Below are 11,320 nucleotides of genomic sequence, written 5' to 3'. Positions count from 1 at the left end.
CCCCTGCTTGTGTTCCCTCTCTCGCTGGCTGTCTCTATCTCTGTCACATAAATAAATAAAATCTTAAAAAAAAAAACAACTAGATATAATCCACATCCAAGTGAACAGAATGAGCCTTAGAGATGAGCCTTGAGGAGGAGAAAGAAGGCAGGCATGGGGAGGTGGGATGGAGGGAGAGGAGGCAGCCACGGCCAAGCTTGGAGGGTGAAAGGAACCAAAAGCTGGGCACGTGGTGGTCTCAGGAAGGGAACAGTGATAGGAAAAGGCTCTGGATCTGCTGCTACTGGTACTGAGCACCTCATAACTGCTGAACACTGTTTTAAGTGGTTTACCTTGTCTGGGTCTCCCCATAGCCCTGTGAAGAAGGCCACTACTGTTCTTATGCTGTAAAATCTGCAGCACAGAGTTATTGGCCCAAGGTCACACAGTTTATAAACAGCACAGCTAGGAGTCAACCTGGATGGACCTGACTCAACAGTCTATGCTCTTAACTATATCAAGAAGGAGAAGCAGGGTCTCACCTAGAAAACAGAATATTAAAAAAGACTGGAGCCAGAGCAACCGGGGCTGAGTGGGAAGTGCTGTTGATAAAGGATGTGGAATGGGAAAGCAAGGCAAAAGAAAGGCCCAGAAGATCAAAGACAGTAGAGTGTTAGGAGCTAAAAAGCAACATAATAAAATAGGACAAAGTTTGGTTGGCCGCCTCACCTTCAATCCACGCCCAACCCCTCTCCTGTCCCTTCAGGCAGGACTCACTATTCTTCTTCTGCTCTGTCCTCGCCCACAAAACAGGACATTTTCATAGTCTCAAAGGGTCGCCCCACAGACTGCTTATTAATTACAAAGGGAAGGGGCGCCTGGGTGGCTCAGTCGTTAAGCGTCTGCCTTCGGCTCAGGGTCTGATCCCAGGGTCCTGGGATCCAGCCCCACATCAGGCTCCTCTGCTGGGAGCCTGCTCCTTCCTCTCCCACTCCCCCTGCTTGTGTGCCCTCTCTCGCTGGCTGTCTCTCTCTGTCAAATAAATAAATAAAATCTTAAAAAAAAAAAAAAGGGAAAAATAGGAACTTCACAAAGAGCTACCTGGCCCACTCCAGCTTAACCAAGCCACAGAAGAGAGCATTCAGCGTGTTCTCAGGGAAGGCTCCGGAAGGGAATTAGGGGTTAGTGTAAGAGAAGGGTTTTGTGAGGAAGACTCTGGTTGAAGGGAGGAGGAATCCATGGGTGATAGGGCAGGGTCCATTCGAGAAAGAGGGGGTGTCCCCGGAAGGGGGGGAGAAATCTTGAGGCGGGGGATGTTCTCAGTGGTAAGAGTGAGTCATTAGGGTGGACTTGATGGGGACGAGTCGGTTGACAGGAGGGTCAGAACGGGGTCAGTATGGGGTGGGTAAACCCTGGGTGACGAGAGGGTGGAGGGCTTGAGGTAGGGGTCGCTAAGACCGTCCTGAAAAGGCCCGCGAGGGGCAAGGCCCAAAGGCAGCGGTGAGCGGGTTGGGGAAGCCCCATGGCGGGCGCACAACGCCGCCCCTCGGCCGGGCAGCTTTGGGAGGGGGACTCGGGGTGGCGAGCAGCCGGGGGCGGGGCCGGGGGCGGGGCCGGCACCGCCCGGCCGGTCCCCCCGCGCTGCAGGGGGCGCTGTGAGGCTGGGAGGCCCCGGGCCGGGCGGCGGCCGCTCCTAGTGAGCGCGGCCCCTTTTCCGGGTTGCCTCCTCCTCCTCCTCCTCCTTCGCCTCCTCCTCCTCCTCCTTCTTCGCCGCCGCCGCCGCCGCTGCCCCTTTCCCGGCCGGCGGCCGCCGCTGCTGGTGCCGCCGCCGCCGCAGCCGCCGCCGCCTCGGGGCCGCGAGCCGAGCGGAGGCCGCCGGGAGCGCGAGTGCGTCCTCCTCGCCGCCTGCCGGCTCCCTCCAGGCCCGGCCGTCCGGCCGGCCCCCGCCCCCCTTAGCCCGCCTGCCCCGCGGGCCCGGCTCCGGCCGCCGCGCCGCGCCTCCTCCTCTCCTCTCTCGGCGCCCGGCGGCCCGCCGCTCCGCCCGCCGCCCGCGCCCCCCGCGCGCGCCGCCGCCGCCTTCAGCGCCTCCGCGGCGCCCCCCGGTCCCGCCCTCGCCATGCTCAGGCCTCCGGCCGCAAGCAGGGCCTGGTCCGCCGAGGGTGCAGCCTGAGGAGCCGCGAGTACTGGGACTATGAGGCTCACGTCCCGAGCTGGGGGTAAAGCCGCCGCCGCCGCCGCCCCCGCCCGACCACCCCCCGGCGCAAACCGCACTGGCCCCCCACTCCGCGGTCTGCCTCCCCCGCCGCCCCGCCGCTGGCCGGCGCTTTCTCGGGTCTGGGGTGGAAGGCAGAGCCCCCTCCTCCCGCCGCACATGTGCTTGTCTCCCTGTCCCCCCCCTTCTCCCCGCCTTGTGCACCCCTCTCTCGCCCTTACCCCAAGGAATGCTTTCTTACTGAGAAGTGTAGGGTCCAGGGCCTGGAGCCTGGTGGAAATGAGGGAGCAGCCCTTCCTTCTTACACTTCTGGGTTTCTATTTGGGGTGGGCAGTCAGCAGCTGTCCTCTGGAGCTATTAAAATTCTCTGCCTTTTTAGTTTTTTGAAATGAGGCTGGGTGGGAGGAAATCTTTTAAAGACATCCACATTCTCAAAGCAGGCGCTGGCTACCTTTGGGGTGTGAAGTATAAGGCAGCTGCTGTGGAGCCCCAGGCAGAGGGGCACCCTCCGAGCCTCCAGGATGGATGCTTTGCTTACCCTTCTAGATTGGCTCGGAGCCCTGCCTTCCTATCTCTGCTCCCCAAGTTGTGATGGACCAATTAGGTTAGGTGCTGTGCGCAGAGTGAAAGGAGCCAAGTTTATGTTGGGGCTTTCATTTAGAATGAGTTGTGTCCTGAGGTATAGACGCTTCCAACGCTTGATTAATGGAAGTGGCTGGATGGGGGTGTATAGTGGGCATAGGCTTGGTTAATCCCAAGTCCTGGCATTTATATGTCACTCTTGCCTTTCACAGTAATCAAGATGATTACCAACTGGTTCGAAAACTTGGTCGGGGAAAGTATAGTGAAGTATTTGAGGCCATTAACATCACCAACAATGAGAGAGTGGTTGTAAAAATTCTCAAGGTGAGTGTCTTATGAGTGGCATTAAAAATTTGGTTCGCTGGTCCGGACGTAAATTCCAGCCACATTGTAGAATGAGCAGTGCAAACTCTCATTTCACACATCTTCTATCTGATGTCCCTTCGCTACTCCTTCTCCCACCCGTTTTCCTGTGAACTTTGAAGGAAGTATGTAGACCTGTTTCAAATCTGAGCAGTATCATTCAGGAGCATACTTGTCCTGAAATGTCTCTGTGGGCTTCCAAAGTGAAAATTCCAAAGGGGTCCATTTGTTACAAAAGAAATAGGGATTCAGATGAAAGAAAAGCTTTTCCAGAAATCCCATCAATTCGAGGGCTCCTTGGACATGGAGTTTGTTACCCTTGGTGCTCAAAATTATTCCAGAAAAAAAGTTGAAAGAATAGAGCAGCTCCAAAGATGAGTTTGAAGCTTGGGTAGAAACACCTCAGTGGGTGATGAGTCGTTTCGTCTCCTTTGGCAGTAAAAGTGTGTCAGGTGGGGTTGGATACAGCAAAGCAGTAGTGCCCAGAAGGTTCATTGTTGCTTATCAAATAGTAAAAGTGAAGTTGGGAGCAGTAGAAGAGTACATTGCAATGACTAAAATTAGTGGTTGGAACAAACAGTCTTAGTGTCTGGTTTAGTCACCTAGGTTTGATAAAGATACACCTTTTATTGTCTCTTCGGTGAAGACATGATCTTAATGAGCATGAAGAGTTGGCTAATTCTCCTTTGGGTAACAGGTTGGATAGGTTTAATAATGTTTTGTAGGGTGTACTAAAAAGGTAATTCTTAGAATTTGTGAAGGGTCCTCATTGTTGCCAGATCATTGAATGTGTGTGCATGTCATTTAGTGAAATATCGGAAAGACTAAAGAATAATTAATATAAGCACTTTGGCATGTACGAGATTTCCGATGTGGCCATTTTTCAGGGGCTCCGTGAATAAGGATGAGGAATTGGAAAGCTGTTTTTGTGTCTTATGGATCGAGTTAGGGCAGCTGTGTCCCTTAGTATGAGGGGTCAGGCTTACGCTGTCTGCAAATCAGTTTTCAGAAAAGTGATCAGCTCTGTTACTCAGTGCCGTGCAAGCCTAGTGATGAAGAAGCAGAGCTGCAGTAGAGAGAAGTAGACAAAGTTATCTGTGCCATCAGAGGCACTGGGGGTGAGAAGTGAGGAATTGATACTGAAGATGAGGAGTTTGACTCCCCTCTTCCTCAAATGTGAATTGGACCTGAAAAGTCACATGGTCTTTTTTTTTTCTTTACAAGCATAAATATTTAAAGAAATGTTCCCTTCAGGGAAGTCACCTGGGTAAGCCATATGATTTTTTCCTTTATACATAAGCATAAATGTTTTTAATATAAGCTGCTTAAAATCTTTCTAGGAAGTGAGCAAGGCATAAATTGAACTGAGGAATATCCATATTCCACTGCTGTGCATTTGGAAGAATGAATCGCTGACTCTGGAACAATTTTAGAAAAATAACTAAACTTTTACGCAATACTAGCATTTTTAGAATAAGTGTGTAACTTCCTGTGGTGTCTTTTTTAGAGGAATGGCCTTTAGGTATATGTGTAAGTGACAGTACATTCATGCAAGAGAACATTGCATTGCTCTTTAGTCTTCCTTCTAGAGATCTTCATAGCATCCGCTGCTGGATAGTTTTCCCCCTAAGGATTCACAGGATGTGTTAGGGAACCCAACATGGAAGCCGGAGGTTATTTTTACAGACGAGAAACCTCGGCACAGGAAAACTTACCTGATACCCCTATGTTGAAATGACCCATAGCCAGAACTCCTGTTTCCTCTTTCTCCCTCTCTCCTCATTTTAGCAAGGGTTTGTAAGATCTTCAGGATAAGTGCCCGTGTTCTGCAATAGGACTCAGGAGGCTCCCTGGATGCTCTAGTTAATGAAGTGTTCCTTGTATCTTTTCCATACAAGTTCTTTTTGGGGTACAGCCTGAACCAACTTCATTGCCACTGGTGAAAACCACCCTCACTTCTTTCTTTTCCAAAGGCCTGTGGCATTTTTTATCCAAATTTTGTTCTATCTGAAGGATGGGGTAAGAAACTACTAACGGTATTGCGATTTTCTCGTTTTCACAGGCTGAATTAAAGTGGATTAAAAGTACTTTGTTTGTTTGTTTGTTTGTTTTAAAGGACAGGGTCTTGATCCCAAGTTGTGCACCCTTATTCAGATAAGTTATGACTAATATCTGCTGTTACAGTGTTTGCTCATAGGAAATTAGGTCCTTAACAGAGTACCAGCTGTTCGTAATTTAGAGGAATTTAGAAAAAACTTCCTCTTCGTAAAAGGCCTACTGTACTTCAACTGCAGGAAGGAACTTATGTGTTCACGTAGTCACGGTGACCAAGGTAGAGGGTATATTCCTTGAAGCCAGGGCTGTCTTCTTTTTTGGTCAATAACATTTTCCTTCCATTCTTTCCAGGATATGAGGGTGGTCATTTGCTTAGAGACCACAGAGGAATGCTATGATTTAATTTGTATCCGTAGATTTTTTTTAGTATTTTTTTGGTCAGAATATATTGGAGTTCTTCAAAGGTTTTAGAAATTTAGAAGTTGGTGAGCAAAATTGTACTGTCTATTTAGAAGTGAAATTCTGAAGTTGAAATCTTAAAATGTTCCAGTCAATAGGAAGGTTATATCTTTTTTGGCCAAAATGATTTTGAGGAGAAAAAGAAGGGGAGATGGTGGGTGGGAAGGGTTAGCACAGGAGGGCAGAAAGCCACTTTTGTGCTGAAAGTTTCATCTTTTGATTCTGAAAAATCCATTGCGCAGTTCCTTTGTAGTACCCCTTAGGAAGGTATACACAGAGATAAAAGCATTTGGCCATTTTGGACAACTTGTAGCATTTCGTGGGCACCACCTGTGTATGGATTTCAGCCCTTCTTGGGATCCTTCAAGTTAAAACTGCTATTTCCTAAATAGAAGTTAAGAGCAATACCATTTTTAAATAAACGTGTATGGCGTTTTGAACCCATGCTGCCCTGAGTTGGAAATTATCATATAAGAGAATAAATTGATAGTCTGTTGGTGGTCTTATTTTATAAAGAGTTGGGCAAATCCATTTTTTCCCCAGAGGTTAATTCTCAAGATTAAAACAAAGAATGGTGGTAATGCAAGTTTACTTTTTAAGTCTGCTTAGCATGTTTGTAGATGTTTCTAAAATGTTGTGCTATGAGGAGATGGTGCTAAAAGAAGGATGGGAGGCCTGCTGATGACCCATCATGTGGGGTTACTTCAGAGCGAGCAGGGAACTGTCTAGGTTATATTAAAGTGGTGTTTGCTCATGCTGGTACGGGGCTTTCTGCCTTATTTCTGCTTTCTCCGGTGGTAGGTTTTTTCCCTCCAGGTACTTTGTTAGGCAAGTGTACCAAGACATCATCTTCCTGAAGCAAGGCATTAGTATTAATTTATCTAAAGTTTTTGTGATTTTTAGTTCCCGCAAATGTCTTATGGTATAAAAGTAGTTAAAATGGTATTATTAAAGTATTACTAACATCAAAAATAATATAAGTTTTAAAAATGTGTGAACTAGTCAGTGCTGTTTCTTTTTTCTTTTAAGATTTTATTTTATTTGAGAGAGAGCACACGTGTGCATGTGCAAGCGTGAGCAGGGTGGGGGAGGGGCAGAGAGAGAATCGCAAGCAGACTCCTCGCTGAGTACGGAACCCCATGTGGAGCTCCATCTCACCACCCCATGTTCATGACCTGAACTGAAACCCAAGAGTTGGATGCCCGACCAACTGAGCCACCCAGGGCCCCTAGTCATTGCTCTTTCCAATACTGTGGTTGTAGGGTCCTGGAGAGTGCAGTGAAACAGAATCATGAAGTGAGGGAGCAGAGAAACCTTAGAACCCAAAACCTTTTTACAGATAAACTGAGACCCAGAGCTCGGTAGTTTGCTCAGAGTCACATGGTTAGGGGGTGTAAGCACTAGGGTCCTGGTCCTCTGTCCCTCTCATGGATCTTGCAGATGTGAGGAGCAGTTAGGACATTTGCAGGATATTTGATTTCTTGAGGTGTTGAACTGTACTGGAAAGATGGATAAACACTCACTGGAAGTCAAATGAATTTGTTTCTAATGGTTTTGGAGAGTTATTCTTCTGTACGGAAATGCTTGACTTGGACCGGTACTAGATGGAGTGTGGAATAGATGAATACCCAGAGGGCCCTAGGGACCCAGCCAGGGGCTGTGTGGTTTGGGTCTGCAGCGGGGTGGTGAATGTGTAAGTGAAATGTTACTTTGCTCTCTTGGTTTGAAGCCACAATAACCGGTGTTTTTACACTTTTTTTAACCCATACAGTTCCCTCATCATGATAACTTGCCAGATAAAGCTAACAGCTTTATCCCTCTAATATATTAGGGTTTGTTGGAGAGTAAGCCATGTGTAAAAAGAATATCGTGACGTAGAGGACCCACTTGCATGTGTACGGCGTGGCTGTAGATAGTTTCTTGAGCCTGATTTTAGGATCTGCCACCTCACGATGAGGACAGTATAGTGTTAAGAAGTGCTGTAAATGGAGGGCAGAAGACTTGGGTTCTAGAGCCAGCCTCCTCATTTATACCCACTTGACTCTGTTTTCTTATCTATAAAATGGAAATACGTTTCTTGTGGAACTCACAGGGTTGTTGGGAGAATTAAATGAGATCTGCAGAGATGCGTAGGTAGAGGACAGTGTTTTAGTAACCTGCACGGTCCTTCTTTCCCAGAAGTGGCCCTGGAAGTAGATTGCCTGCATTCAGATGGTCATTCCCAAGACTCGGCAGCTCTGTGACCTTGAGCAGTTATTTAAACTGCCTCAGCATCCTCATGTAAAATTGCGCCAATGGTAACTCCTCTCAGAATACTATTAAAAGTGGATTAAATGTGCTTAAAACAGTGCCTGGCACTTAGAAAGCAATTCTAATAACAATATTTCAGTTGGGCCCTGTGAATGATTTCAGAGGGCAAAACCGGTAGTAGAAAGGACCATACCATCCTCTTGATGAGATTCAAAAGGCCTACTGTATGCCTTGCTTTTTTAAATTAAAACACACACAAACATCCTGACAATAAACAGTCTCAAGGAGTTGATAACGTAACTGGAAAGATGGGACTTGAAAGATGAAGGGAAAAGTTGCCGTGAAGAAATAACATTGCTCAGATAATGTTTATATTTGGGTCAGTTGCAGAGGATTTGAGAGACGCCCCCGAGGTAGTAGAATAAATGCTGTCATCCAGGCTGAACTTTTCTTCCTGACTCTGTCCTACAGCCCTGGCAACCAGTGTCCGCTGTGGTTGTTTACTGTAGGTGACGACACTAATCTGTCCGTTGTCACCGAGGCACTGGAATAAAAGTAATTCCAGATTTGGAAGTTCTGAGCCACCTAACCGCCTGTGTCGAATTTATTAATTCAGTTGTGCTTAGAAAGAAATGAAAATGGGACTTTGCCTGTTAACATTTGCTGGGATTTCTTGAGGTCCTAATTCTTTTTTTTTTTTTTTTAAGATTTTATTTATTTATTTGACAGAGAGAGAGAGACAGCCAGCGAGAGAGGGAACACAAGCAAGGGGAGTGGGAGAGGAAGAAGCAGGCTCATAGCGGAGGAGCCTGATGTGGGGCTCGATCCCACAACGCTGGGATCACGCCCTGAGCCGAAGGCAGGCACTTAACCGCTGTGCCACCCAGGTGCCCCTGAGGTCCTGATTCTTATGCCCTTTGTATATGTTAGTTCACAAATTCAATCACAATCAAATGCTAGTAGTTGAAATCATTCTCAGATCTGGCTTTTTAAAAATCAGCCCCATGTAAATAGGACCAATCACTGACTTCTTTAAGCAGCCCATCACTAAATTTATCTTTTGTTTTAAGTTTTTCAATGTTGGTCAATAAGGAGAGAGAAGTAGTATCTTAATTCTTGAATTATGTTGAACAAGGTTGTCCTGAATAGCTGGGACTCTCCACCACGTGGGCAGAAACCTTTGGGAGAGTTCCTTCCTTCTACCCCCTCTCTCTTTCTCTTTTTCTTTTTCTTTCTCTCTTTCTTGTTTTTTCCTTCCTCCCCCCCTTCCTTTCCTGAGCTCATGCACAGAAAATTTCAAATTGAGTTTTTTCCTTTTAAACATTCTCTCTAGATGTGTGCCAGAATTCATTTATTAACGAAACTTGATTTAATACTTTAATTTCTTTCTTTCTTTTCCTTTTTTTTTTTTTTTTTTTTTTTTTTTTAGCTTTTTGCCATTTTTATCTACTAGGCTTTGAGTAGAAAAAAGAGTATTGGGAAACAGCTAAGCTGATTCATTTTGAATCTTTTAAACAGATATTCTTTGACTTGGGATAAATGAACCTTAACTGGGAGAGACTTTGTCTAGCTGGATGAAATGATGAGACTATGATGAAAGTGTGTGTTTTCTGTTTGTGTAGCTGCAGGTGACTGAACGCAAACATTGGGCTACAGGCTCAAAGCATTCTTATTTCTATAAAGTCCATGATCTGTTTTCCATAGGATGCAAAGGGTCTTCCTTTATAAATTCTAACCTTTCCTCTCTAGTTATGTTTACAGCATTAAAATGATCACTTTCGTTCCCAGGGAGCTCATTGGTTTTTTAGCTTCTAGCGCATCTCCCAGGTTCTGAGGAATAAGCTTGAGGCTAAAGGGAGTTCCCCAAGGCCTGGTTCCTGTAGAGAATAGATGTCCCTGCTTTGGAGGAGTGTCCTGGACTGTAGGTCACTTTCCTTTTGTATAGTTTCTTGGTCTTTTGTCAGGATGTGAGGACTCCAGGTGCTGTGTGAGTCCATTGTGCCACTTCAGAATTGCCTTGCTGTCCCCAGTCTCTAGGTGAGGAAGTTGTTGGACAGGTCACAGTTGGGTAGCAGAATACGCTCACTTGCTCCATAAGTTACCTTAGGACATAATGAGAGATACCTAAATCTCAGCGGCATTGTCTGGGAACCGTGTGCCTGCTTGACCTGTTGCTGCCTAATAGGAGGGCAAAGCAAGGCTTTATATGGGGCATTGTCATAAAGCCAACTTAGTTAGTGGGTTACCTCAGTACTAATTCACTGTTGGGAGAGGAAGGTTTTTGATGTATACAGATATCTGGCTGTGGTGTATTTTTTCTTCTGTGACCCCTATCACAGATATGTAACTGCTTTCCAACTCTAGAATTTTCTTATATTGAGTATACTGGTAGCATTGGCTGAATTTACAGATACAATAGCCAGCTTTTATTTTTCTTGTAACTTTTTGATGTAACGTCAGACTTAAAGAAAAGTTACAAGAATTCCCATATATCTTTCACACAGATTTCTCAAATGTTAACATTTGCTTTATGCTTTTCTCTTTCTTATATATAAACACACATACAAGTGTGTATAAACATATGTAACTATGTGTTAGTAAATCACAGTGATCCTTACTGTAGTGTGCATTTCCTAAAAACAAGGACAATTCTTATGTAACCCCACAGTGCCATGATCAAAAATCAGAAACTAACATTGATACAATGCTGTTAGCTAATCTCCGGCCTCTGTTCTCATTTGCCAATTGTCCATATAATGTTTTTATAGCAAAAGAAAATCCCAGGTCATGTGTTACATTCAGTTGTCCTATCTTTTTAATCTGGAACAGTTGTTCAATCTGTTTCCTGACATTGACATTTTTGAAGCTTACTTATTTTGTAGTATGTCCTTCTCTGGCTGTTTTTTATTTTTTGTTTTTTGTTTTTGATCAAGTTGTACTTCATGTTTGAGTCCTTTATTTCCCCTAAGTATTGAGCTCCCTAATTACGAAAAAGGGAGTGAGTTTGATTCCTAAGTGGAAGTGGGAGAGAGACACAGTAGCCAGATCTACTCTCCTGGGAACCCTGACAAAGCGGAGTGGACATGAGTGTGGCAGCTGGCTTGGAAGAATGCAGCTAGATTCCAGCCTGTCAGTCAAGCACCCCGTTAGAGGTGATGCAGGTGCTCTGTGTTTCATAATCTCCCTCTGTTTTGTTATGTGTTCAAAGCTGTAGCTTAGTGACCAACAAAAGATGACGGTGTCTCTGGCCTATGTATGTATCTCTCCCCTCCCACCACCACACACACGCAGGCTTTTAAAATCTTACTTCATCGAAAACCCATTGGACTCTGCCTGTGCTATCAGAAAAGTGTCCAGCGCCTTAGTGATAGAATACTCCTTTTCCTTAGTTCCCTTTCTCTCATAGCTATACTTGGGAAA

The 11,320-nt window shown here is 45.7% G+C and overlaps 1 protein-coding gene across 1 annotated transcript in view; it reads left to right on the top strand.

Moving 5' to 3' along the window:
- The first annotated feature begins 1,501 nt into the window (after positions 1-1,501).
- Positions 1,502-11,320, top strand: part of CSNK2A2 (casein kinase 2 alpha 2) — a 31,381-nt gene continuing 21,562 nt past the window's right edge. Inside the window, exons 1-3 of the mRNA XM_040633088.1 lie at positions 1,502-1,675; positions 1,936-2,195; positions 2,986-3,097. Coding sequence (XP_040489022.1) covers positions 1,502-1,675; positions 1,936-2,195; positions 2,986-3,097 — 546 coding nt within the window. The remainder of the gene's footprint in view (positions 1,676-1,935; positions 2,196-2,985; positions 3,098-11,320) is intronic.

This window comes from Ursus maritimus, unplaced genomic scaffold, assembly GCF_017311325.1.
Source record: "Ursus maritimus isolate PB19 unplaced genomic scaffold, ASM1731132v1 scaffold_19, whole genome shotgun sequence".
In the NCBI taxonomy this organism is placed as follows: domain Eukaryota; kingdom Metazoa; phylum Chordata; class Mammalia; order Carnivora; family Ursidae; genus Ursus; species Ursus maritimus.
The sequence above is the reverse complement of the archived record's forward strand: the minus strand, read 5'-3'. Positions and strand labels throughout refer to the sequence as shown.